Source organism: Clarias gariepinus, chromosome 23 (genome assembly GCF_024256425.1).
Source record: "Clarias gariepinus isolate MV-2021 ecotype Netherlands chromosome 23, CGAR_prim_01v2, whole genome shotgun sequence".
Lineage (NCBI taxonomy): Eukaryota > Metazoa > Chordata > Actinopteri > Siluriformes > Clariidae > Clarias > Clarias gariepinus.
In genome coordinates this window covers 2,928,404-2,940,766 of record NC_071122.1, presented here as the reverse complement: position 1 = coordinate 2,940,766, position 12,363 = coordinate 2,928,404, and the positions used below count along the sequence as shown (strand labels likewise).

The window sequence follows — 12,363 nt, the reverse complement described above, 5'->3', positions numbered from 1 at the left end:
TTTCAGTGTGTGTTTCAGTGTGTGTTTACGTGTGTGTTTGACTGGCTGTTTGAATATTAATTTAAAAATGATTCCATCCCTTTGATCGGTACTTGTTTATTTAAACCTCTCTCCCGCCTTTTTCCGCATTGACGCGCCCCGCCCCGTGTCTGATCTCTATCAGTGAAGAGTACGCACACATGAAATGATTTACACATAATACGTACTGGAACACTCCACGGACAGAGTGGATATAGATCTCATGTTGTGCTCGCGCAGCGGTAGAAGCCGCTCCAGTTCTATATTCTGATTGGCGAGACAATCCTCACGTCGCGTGGTGATTGGCTGATTTGGCGTGCGCGCGCCTGTCAGTCACCGCCGTTTAGCAGGTTCGGTTGAATTGTTGGAAGTTTTTTTGTGAAACAGCTTGAGAAACTCCTTCCGTCTAAAATGAGTGGTGAGTGTAACTTCTGGCTTTTTACCCGCTCCGGGGATATTAAGAAGAGAGATGGGGTGATTAGTGAATTTGAGGGCTAATGAGTGTGAAGTGAAGAGTTTTGAGCAGTGTGACGCGGTGTTGCTGGAGTGTGTGCGGCTGGAAGTTTGATTCCTGTTGAACTGGTTGAGCAGCTCGGAGTTAGTTAGCTTCCACTGCTAACTGAGGGAACTTTCATAAAGAAACACACACACTGCTGATGAACAGGGCTATATCTGTAGAGGTCTGGGAGAGAAGAGAGAAAGAGAGAGTGTGTGTGTAAGAGTGTGTATATGAGTGTGTATGTACTCCGTGCACGGGCTGAACCCCTAATGTGTGCGCGAGTGTTCGTCTCCAGACTGTCACCTCAGCGCCAGCGGCTAGCTCCAGTTAGCTAGCTTTAATTAGCTTTAGTTAGCTGTAGGAATAACACCCTTGGAGTTTGAGAATCCTCTCAGATCACATTAAAGTCAATTTAATCTGTAATAATTCCATCAGAGCTGCGGTGTGTGTCCACACACACACACACACACCCATACACACACACACAACGTCATTTTTACTAAACACTGGCGTAAGTATCCGTAGTTGACGGGTAAAGTTTTTTTTTTTTTTTTTTTTTGTAATAGTTAAAGTGAGGTTAAAGCTAAAAATAAGCTGATCAGCTTTAATGTAACCAGTGATATTACAAACGTGTAGTGAAGCCCAGTGTGTGTGTCTCTCTGTATGGCAGAACTCTCTGCTTTATTAATACAAAGAAATAAAGTATTTGAAGGCTAGGTATCTTATGCCTTATTTACTAGATCGGGTAGAGATTATACCCAATCTTCAGTGCTGTTATTTCAGCTGTGAAAATATTCTAAATAAATTCTGTCCAGCAGTCCATTTAAGACAGATTCACAGTTTGACATGTGCACAATACACTTCAAAACTTGCTGTTTATAATCTGGCACAAAACTGCTCATACCTTCACTTTTACTCATCATTTATGGTGCAAGTTAAACTTGAGGCAAATACCAAAAGTATTGCAAAGTTTCATCAGATTCTGTCCAGCCAGGTTTGCATGATGCTGTGACAAAATCTGGCTGGACAGACATACAGACAGAAGATTTTCTGAGACTGGTTTTGTGTCCTGCAGTGTATGAAACGTAAAGATATCGTTAAAAGAGCAAATTCTGACCAATGTACAGACAAGACATTTTATTTATTTTCTTTTATTTATATACATGAAGTTCAGCATTGTTTAATAATAATTGTAAAATGTAAAAACATTTGATGATGTTTTGAGCTAAAGTTTGACTTTGGTTTCCGTCTCTCCACAGATCAACAGAGTGACATAAGCAGGCTGGTGGGGAGCGATGGAGAAGGGCTTAAAGCCAACAGCTCAGGACAAGTGAGTGTGATCGTGTATGAGTGTGTGTGTCAGAGAGATTATCAGGTTATTAAGCTTCTCAGAAGACTCAATAGATCATAAGCTAGAGTTTAAATTAGAGTTAAACTTTATATACGCACACAGGTGGGTTAGTGAGCATAATGATTGATGGATGTTCCTGTGGTGATAACAGTGTAGAAACACTGAGCTGTGTTTGTGTGTGTGTGTAGAGCATCTCGTGTTCCATCAGAGTTGTGCTGTAAATGAGTGTCGCACTGGTGAGAGACACACAGAGCTGGTACAGGATAAACCATCACTGTTACTTACTTTAAACTGCGGGAGGAAATAAAACACGCACTCGCACTCACACACGTGGTGCTGCTCCTGCACAGCGCCCTCATGGGGTATGTAGTGTGCTGGTCAAGACAGTCATTTTATCCTATCATTACTGCAGTGAATGTTAACACCTGGTGAGCATATTACCCTGCAGTACATCCATATTGGTGCAAAAGTATTGGCACAGGTTTATGAATGGTATTAGACTCGTACCTCATACAGGTCTGTCACTAAGGTTAGGGGTGCACGCGTGTGTGTGAGGTTAGGGGTGTGCGCGCGTGTGTATGTGTGTGAGGTTAGTGGGGCGTGTGTGTGAGGTTATTGAGGCGCGCGCGCGAGGTGGTTCAGGCAGTGTTTACACTCCACTCTCTCCCTCCTCCCCAACAGGACAACCAGCAGCCGTCCCCGTTAGCGCTCTTGGCTGCTACCTGCAGTCGTATAGATGAAAGTGACGCGCACCAGGAGGCTGTACAGCTGGACGTGAACGCCGCACAGCTGTCTCAGAACACTAATGGCTGGCAGCTCCTTCCCCAGATCATTTCCCAGATAAACCCTGGCTTTGATAAGGGCATTTCCCAGAAGACGGGCGAGGCAGAGCAACAACAGCAGTTTGTTCTGTCCTCGGCAGCGTTACCGGGGCAGCAGGTCCTCACGGCGCTGTCTGGGGTTTTACCCAACATCCAGTACCAGGTCATTCCTCAGTTCCAGACTGTGGATGGGCAGCAGCTCCAGCTCACCCAGACCTCCCATGATGCCTCAGGAACAGGACAGATACAGCTCATTCCATCAACCAGTGGGAGCCAGTCTTTGATCACCACCACAGCCAATCAGAGCACAGGAAGTGGAAACATCTTTACTGTTCCTGGAATGATTCCACTTCACAACCTCACCCTGGGAAACTCGGTTCTGACCAATCAGGCGCCGTTCATTAACATGCCTTTACCGCTCAATAACATCACTCTGCTTCCTGTTAGCACAGGACCTACCGCGGCTAAAAGTGGCGACGTATCTGCTGGAGCCAACCAGCAGCTTGTCCAAAGCCAACAGACAACGATAGCAGCAGTGTCAACGTCGGAGTGTGTCAGCAGCACACACACATCTTCAAGCACACACACTCCCAGTTCATACACAGATGGCGTTTTAGCTCCAAATAGCACTGTAAGCGCCAGCACGTTCCAGAACATCGCAGGAATCACAGTCCAGTCTGACGGCAGGGACACACAGCAGCAGCAGCAACAGATCCTCATCCAACCTCAGCAGCTCCTTCAGGGAATGTCCACTTTATCAACCATCCAATCCGGAGCTATTTCTGCAGGTCATGTGATCACCGCCAACCCACTTCCTCAAGATGGCCTGCAGAACCTTCAGATCCAGTCGCTGAATAATGGGCCGATCCTGCTGAGGACGGTCGGGCCGAATGGACAGGTTAGCTGGCAGACACTTCAGCTACAGAGTCCTGCTGGAGCTCAGATCACTGTCGCATCACTTCCTTCTATGACATCACTGACTCAGCCTGGCACCATTAACCTAAACACCGCTGGACTGCAGATGCAACTTCAGGAAGTTCCACTTACCCTCAACAGTGCAGGTGAGCATCATCACCATCATATAGTGCTAGCTAAATGGTGCCTAAAACCTCCAGGAATGACACATGCTGTGTTTTTTTTTTTTTTTTTTTTCCCCTTTCTCTTTTTGTCTTAATTTTTGTTTAATACATAAAACATTTTTTCACTAGGCTCTCATATTTTTTGCCTGTTGCATTTGCCAAATAATAAATTGGGCTACTATTAGATTAGATTTTAGATTAGATTTTAGATCTATTAGATTTTGTATGTTTTTCCACTAAAAACACAGAATTAAAAGAGGGGGCACAAACTTTTACACATAAATATATGTAACATTGAACTGTACATGAATGTTTTGTAAACTTGTGATCATCTGAAAAACATTTGTGAAATTGTGTGTGCGTGTGCGCAGGTGATCAGGGAGCTGCGGGAGACATGGATGAGTCGGCATTGGATCAGAGTTTAGACACGACTCCTCCGAGTCGCCGCTCCCGCAGAGAAGCGTGCACATGTCCATACTGCAAGGATGGAGACGGACGGTAACTAACACCCCCCCACACACACACACACACACACACAAAATATTACATAGTATGTGCTCCTCCACGTGCAGTTCATCTAGTGACTGTATACCTAGTCACCCTGGTGTTGGGGTAAGAGAGGCAATAAGGGAAACGACCCATTATCCATCAAGTTTGAATCCTGATACTACCATCTGTAGGCAGCAGTCTACTGTAGATAGCAGGTGGGCATCGGGGTGGACCGATATTAATCACCCATCCTCTACGCTTTTCTCTTGCCCCTAACTGCAGGTGAGCAGCAGGTGAGGAGATTTTAATTAGCTTTCTTAATTATCATGTTTTCACAATCGCCCAAATCATAATTAAATGTAAAATTCGATTAAACACACAGCCCCACAAACAATCTGAGCAGTAACCTGGAGCATGTCCTGTCACCTTGTGCAGTCTGGGAGAAAATGTAAAACTTATGCAACATTCTATGTTTTATTGTAGACGAGTTATTTTTCAATAAAGAAAAGTTAAGAAAAAGTTTGTTTATTGTTAAAGTTAACAGAAAATTAGAATCGAATCAGCATCTCAGACTTAAATAAAAATCCGCTTCGGGCAAAAAACCTGCAGTATGTGTGTCTCTAGGATTACCTTGTGATACTGTCTCTGTGGAATGTTAACATACATTATTACTGTGTGTGTGTGCGCATACAGTACTGACCCCAGTAAGAAGAAGCAGCACATCTGCCACATCACTGGCTGCGGGAAGGTGTACGGGAAGACGTCTCACCTGCGAGCACACCTGCGCTGGCACTCGGGCGAGCGGCCGTTTTTCTGCACCTGGGCTCACTGTGGGAAACGATTCACTCGCTCAGATGAGCTGCAGAGACACCGGCGGACACACACTGGTATGCACACACACACACTCAGTTCAGTTCATATGAATTTTATTGTCCCTGCCGTCAGACTGGACTGTGTTTTCTGCAATATTTTTATATTTAGTTTTTAATAATATTCACTGTTGCAAAGCAGCTTTACAGAAACAGAAAAAAATTAGGGAAATGATTTACACACACACACACACACACACACTAAGTCTGTCTCTTTGTGTTTGAAGGTGAAAAGAAGTTTTCATGTCCAGAGTGTCCTAAGCGTTTTATGCGCAGTGATCACTTATCCAAACACATCCGCACTCACACCAAGAAGAAGCCGATGGGGAGCGCAGAGGGGACACAGGACCTTATCACCATGGATACACTGTCACCGGATGGCATGGCACGGTTAGCAAGCAGCGGCATCAGTGTGGTCCAAGTGGGAGACGGGCATGCCCTTAACCTCAACACTAACGGCTTCAACTGCCATTAACCAGGTAAGACGTCACACAGGAGTTACTACTACTACTACAGTTATTTACCTGTTTTTAACCCCCCCCCCCCCCCCCCATGGTCTCCTCTTGCAGGTTCCGATGGCTGTGAGACAGTTGTATATGGTTTTCCTTTTTAAACACACCCCTAAGCCATTAAGTAGTCAGTTATCTCTCATTAAGCCATGATGTCACAGGAATGTCAGAGTGAATAATTTAAACACTTATTGCTTTGTTTTTGTATATAAATTATATTTTTCTAAACTCTGTGCCTTTGTTGTGTATGATTTGATGCACAATCTTAAAATGTTTTATATCAAATTGATTAACTAGCATGAGAGCTTACTGCTGTGTGCATGTTTGTGCCTGTGTGTGCATGTGTGTTAGTGTGTGCGACCGCAGACACAAACAGAACACACGCTAATCTTACACACACACACACACACACACTGTATCATGCTAATTCTGAATAAATAATCTTTCTGTAATTAAAGATTAATGAATTGATTTTGTCCATTTCTGTTTACACACACACACACACACAAACACACACACAAACAGATTAGATATTTGCATAAACATGCAGCTGTTTAGGTGTTTAATAATAAAGTACTCAGTGAGTATAGCCTGTCTGGCCACAAAAGTACTATGTACTACAGTTACTATGGTTCAGCTGGAACAGGTTATTTTAACCCTAAATGATGAGTAAATGATTCTCATTTCTTAAACAACTATATCAGAAGACACATAACGTGTACCCTACTTTCTGGTGCAGTTCTACTCCTCGGTTAAAATTATTTAAAATAAATTGTCTGAGGCGATTTTTAAATAATCCCAATCATATCTGGAACAACAGAAACATTATTTATAAAAACATAAATAAAAAAAAATAAAAAAACAGTGGTCAATTTATACTTGTACTGAATTTTCTCTGTTTATTCCATTCCTGTATCTGTAAAGGAATGCTCCATCATGTTGGATGCCATTTCTGCCGGTGTGGTTATGTTGTTGAGAGGGTTTGTTTTCCGTTTCATCTTCTGTTGTTTGAGATATTCATCCAAACAAAACAGTTGTTGGCCAGATATGTTTTTCAGATGATCATCACAACAATAAGAGTTGGAACACTTTTTCAACAGCTGACGATCACTGTACCTTATGTGATGTTATATTATTATATTATATTATGGGATGGTTTTGTTTACAATATTCTGTGAAAAAGTCCAGACTTTACCTTATAAATATATTTTAACTAACGATATAATAATAATCTTATTTCGATTATTATTTAAATATTATCCTGTCATATATATATTTTTTTAGATTTAAAAAGGAAATCGACACCAGCTGCTCCTAAAACCATTGTGAATTTGTTTTGGACAAATTAAATCTTTATAATTGCTAAGTTTTTTTTATTTTATTTATAAATGTACATTTAATAATAGTACACCCTTTCTTGTATTGAAAAATGAAATTATGAGATACTTAAAGTATTAGCTTTGAATTTTTTTTCTTTAAACTTTTACAATTATTTGAGTTACATGATCTTAGCCAAGGCCACAGGAAAGTACTTTGCCCTGTTGTAGTCTAGCACCATCGCTTTGGCCACATTCTACCACTCATCTTTCATGTTATTCCTGGACATTGGGACTTTCAACACATTTTCCATTTGTGCATTTCAGTATAAATGTTTCCCAGTAATTACTCAAGGCAGTTTCTCAATTACCCCTTTTCAGCATTGCCATTTGAAAGGATCATCTCAATATCAAATTCAAATTTTATTTGTCTCATACACAGTACGATATGCAGTGAAATGCTTGTACGACCACCGGTGACCTTAAAAAGAAAATAAAAACTATATATAAGGAATAAATATTAATAAAAAGAAAGGAAATACAAAAGAAAATAAATGTAACTAGTAAAATAAACAAACTGTACAAATAAGGGCATAATAAAAATATTACAAAATATAGGCATATGGGGGGGAAATATATATATAAATTTTTTTTAAATGTTTTAAAGTGGCATTAAAATGTTTTTAAGTGGCAAAGTGTCATACAAAATGGCAGATATATATAAACGTATTGTATAAAGTGACTTATGAAAGTGACATGTGCAATGGTTTCAGATATGTAAATATGTATTGCATGAATGTGTCCATGATTGTCCAGTCAGTGTCGGTGTTTAAAAGACATTACTCCTGTGTGGTGTGATTGAGAGACCTTATCGCCTGCAGGAGGAAGCTCCTCCTCAGTCTCTCTGTGTTGGCCTTCAGGGAGCGGAATTGCTTCCCAGACCACAACAGAGAAAACAGTCCATTGTTGGGATGGCTGAGGTCCTTCAAGATCTTCCTGGCCTTGGTCCAGCACCGCTTGCTGTAGATCGAGTGCAGGTCAGGGAGCTCGGTGCAGATGGTGCACTCAGCTGATCGCACCACCCTCTGTAGAGCTCGTCTGTCCTGCATGGTGCTGTTTCCAAACCAGGTCGTGATGTTTCCCGTCAGGATGCTCTCTATGGTGCAGGAGTAGAAATTCCTGAGCACCTTAGAGGGCAGTCTAAAGTCTCTCAAGCGTCTGAGGTGGAAGAGACTCTGCCGGGTCTTTTTAATGTGACGGGGCCATGACAGGTCCTGCGTAATGTGAACACCGAGGTATCGGAAGCTGTCCATTCTCTCCACTGGGCTCCTGTTGATGACGGGGGTCTGGTAGTTCCTCTCCTGTTTTGTACTAAAGTCCACTATCAGCTCTTTTGTCTTGCTGACATTCAGGAGGAGATTGTTTCTCTGGCACCAGTTCTTCAGATTTACAATCTCCTCTAGGTAGGCCGACTCATCATTGTTGGTGATCAGGCCCACCACGACATGTCCGCCCATCCTTACTGCCTGTGGTCTGCCAGTCAGAAAATTGGAGATCCACTGACACATGGATGAGCTGAGTCCCAGGAGCTCCAACTTGGTGGTGAGTGTGGAGGGAATTATGGTATTAAATGCAGAGCTGTAGTCAATGAAGAGCATTTTAACATAATTCCCTTCCCTAGTGTCCAGGTGAGTAAGTGATGTGTGGAGAAGATGAGAGATTGCACTGTCTGTGGAACGGTTCTGGCGGTAAGCAAACTGTAGTGGGTCGAGTGTGTCTGGTGGTGAAGAAATGATGAAGTCTCTGACCAGGCGTTCAAAGCACTGAGTGAGGTGAGGGCTACAGGGCGATAGTCATTGAAAGAAGCAGGATGTGGTTTCTTCAGGACAGGAACAATGGTGGACTCTTTGAAGCATGTGGGGATCACCGACTGAGATAAAGAGATGTTTAATATCTCAGTGAACACAGGTGCTAGCTGGTCTGCGCGGGCTCTGAGGATACGACGTGAGATGCCATCTGGTCCTGCTGCTTTTCTGGTGTTCACTCTCTTGAAGGCTCTCCTCACGTCATGCTCGGTGATGATGAACGCGCTTCCGGTGCTGGCAGTGTCTTCCTTATATCCAGCAGCATGTCATGTACTGTTATCTGTCCATCCTTAAATGCAGCATTCATACACATGACAAGAAAATATAGAGTTTACGATGTGATGTCCTACTCCAAATTCCTTTTTTCTACTTTTATGCTACCTACATTTAACAAAACATCACAAATAATACAGTATAATGTGGGAACAGAGCAATATAAAAGGTCAATATAAGAGTTTGAAAACAATTTAAACATTTTTTGTAAAACCTTCTAATTGCGATGCACTTACCTTTTTGTTCACAAATATGGATATGATGCTCTGATCAAATCTATAAATCCCTCATCCATTCTGTGCAAAAAAGGCAAATACATACATGAAAAAGCACAAACTTTTCAGTCAGACTGCAAATCTGATTAATAACCTGCATTTTGCGCTACGCCATGCCATGGCCTGGAGCAACAGATGGGGTACAGGCCACTGTTTAAAAATATGCCACTTATCTACAAGCCATCAAGGCTTAGATAAAATGTTTAATTATTAAGTTAAAAGTTGATTACTAACCTAATGTTGTTGTGCTAGCTGTATCAACTCCTTCCTCTCCTATTTTTCATCCTAAATTAACTTTGATCCTGATTCCTACGAGTGATTCCTACGAGACACTTAGTAAACGAGACACTTAGTAAATACAGGCCAAGACCACTGAAAATGGTGGTCTTGGCCTGTCACCTACTATCAGTACTTTGTCAGAGTTAACAATTAGGTCTGATAGCAGATGTCCAAATTCTTTAAGAAAATCTGCATATGGCCCTGGGGGTCTGTACACAATGGCCACCGTGTACAGACCCCCAGGGCCATATGCAGATTTTCTTAAAGAATTTGGACATCTGCTATCAGACCTAATTGTTAACTCTGACAAAGTGCTGATAGTAGGTGACTTTAACATTCATGTAGATGATGCTAACGACACTTTAGCCCTCGCATTTATGGACTTACTAAATTCCTTTGGGGTTAAACAAAATATAAACGGATCAACTCACCGCTGTAATCATACACTAGATTTAATTATATCTCATGGTATAGATGTTTCTAATATAGAGATTTCACCTCAAAGTGATGATATCACAGATCATCACCTCCTGATATATACTCTACCCGTAGAACAGATTAGCTGTGTCTCTCCACGTTATCGATTTGTTAGAAATATGAATCCGACTACTAAAGACAGATTCACAAGTAATCTACCAGATCTGTCCCAAATTCTTATTAGACCCCTTAATGCAGACGATCTAGATGAGGTGACTAGCAGCATGGGTACTATTTTTACCAGTACATTAGACACTGTTGCTCCCATCAGATTAAAAAAAGTCAGAGATAAAACACTTGTTCCTTGGTACAATAGTCATACTCGCGCCCTAAAGAGAGCAACTCGTAACCTTGAGCGAAAATGGAGAAAAACTAAATTAGAAGTTTTTCGAATTGCGTTTAAAGACAGTATGTGCAGCTATAGACGGGCTCTAAAAACCGCTAGGACCGAGCATCTTAGCCAACTGATAGCAAGAAACCAAAACAATCCCAAGTTCTTATTTAGTACAGTAGCCCGCCTAACAAAACCTAAGATGCCTGCAGAGAGTACTCCACAACATTTTAGTAGTGAAGATTTTATGGACTTTTTTAATGAAAAAATCAATAGCATAAGGAAGAAAATAACAGAGGTTCAACCTCTAATAGCATCTCATGATCTAGTTCAGCCTAGAGCTTCACATTTAGATTTTCAGTGCTTTACAGGTATAGGACAGGAAGAGCTGTATAAACTTATCACCTCAGCTAAATCAACAACGTGCCTGTTAGACCCAATACCAACCAGATTTTTAAAAGAAGTGATGCTTACAGTTGGAGAGCCACTTCTAAACATTATTAATTCTTCATTATATCTAGGTCACGTCCCTAAACCTTTGAAGCTGGCAGTTATTAAGCCGCTTCTTAAAAAATCTAATTTGGACGCAAATGAAATAACAAACTACAGACCGATTTCAAACCTTCCGTTCATATCAAAAATATTAGAAAAAGTAGTATCAGCTCAAATATGCACATTCTTGCAGGAAAACAACATCCTAGAAGAATTTCAGTCAGGTTTCAGGCCCCATCATAGTACAGAAACTGCACTAGTTAAGATTGCAAACGACTTGTTTTTAGCCTCAGACCAAGGCTGCATCTCAATACTAGTCTTACTTGATCTAAGTGCTGCATTCGACACCATAGATCATAATATTCTCATAGATCGCCTACAAAATCATATAGGTATTCAGGGGCAGGCATTAAAATGGTTTAGATCATACCTGTCTGATCGATACCATTTTGTAGATCTAAATGGAGTACCGTCTGATGTAATGCCAGTGAAATATGGGGTCCCACAAGGGTCAGTTTTAGGACCTCTCCTGTTCTCAATTTACATGCTTCCCCTGGGAAACATCATTAGAAGGCATGGGATTAGTTTCCATTGTTATGCTGATGATACCCAATTATACATCTCAACAAAACCAGATGAAATACCCAAGTTGTCTAGACTAACCGAGTGTGTCCAGGACATAAAAGATTGGATGGCCAATAACTTTCTTTTACTAAATTCAGATAAGACAGAGATATTGCTCATCGGCCCGAAAACCAGCACACAACAGCTTTCACAATTCAGCCTGCGTTTAGAAGGATGTACTGTTACTACCAGCTCAACAGTAAAAGACCTGGGCGTGATATTAGACAGTAACTTGTCTTTTGAAAATCATATTTCCAATATCACAAAAACAGCCTTTTTCCATCTTAGAAATATTGCCAAACTTAGGAGTATCCTATCCGTATCTGATGCAGAAAAGCTAGTTCATGCATTCATGACCTCCAGACTGGACTATTGTAATGCATTACTAGGTGGTTGTCCTGCATCCTCAATAAACAAGCTACAGTTAGTCCAAAATGCAGCCGCCAGGGTTCTCACTAGATCCAGAAAATATGATCATATAACACCTATATTATCATCCCTGCACTGGCTACCTGTTCAATTTAGAATTAATTACAAAATAGTACTACTTACATACAAGGCTTTAAATGGTTTAGCTCCCACATACCTAACCAGTCTTTTGATACGCTATAATCCACCACGTCCCTTAAGATCACAAAACTCCGGACTTCTGATAATTCCCAGAATTTTAAAATCTACAAAAGGGGGCAGGGCATTTTCATATTTGGCTCCAAAGCTTTGGAATAGCCTTCCAGACACTGTTCGGGGAGCAGACATGGTTTCCCAATTCAAAAGTAGACTCAAGACGCATCTCTTT

The 12,363-nt window shown here is 41.4% G+C and overlaps 1 protein-coding gene across 1 annotated transcript; it reads left to right on the top strand.

The window, feature by feature from the left end:
• The first annotated feature begins 345 nt into the window (after nt 1-345).
• On the top strand, nt 346-6,093 carry sp1 (sp1 transcription factor). Its single transcript, XM_053483453.1, has 7 exons — nt 346-436; nt 1,777-1,847; nt 2,550-3,750; nt 4,140-4,266; nt 4,951-5,144; nt 5,354-5,605; nt 5,696-6,093. Exons 1-6 carry the CDS (start codon nt 430-432, stop codon nt 5,599-5,601), a joined length of 1,848 nt encoding a protein of 615 aa, XP_053339428.1. The 5' UTR covers nt 346-429; the 3' UTR covers nt 5,602-5,605; nt 5,696-6,093.
• The last annotated feature ends 6,270 nt before the right edge of the window (nt 6,094-12,363 follow it).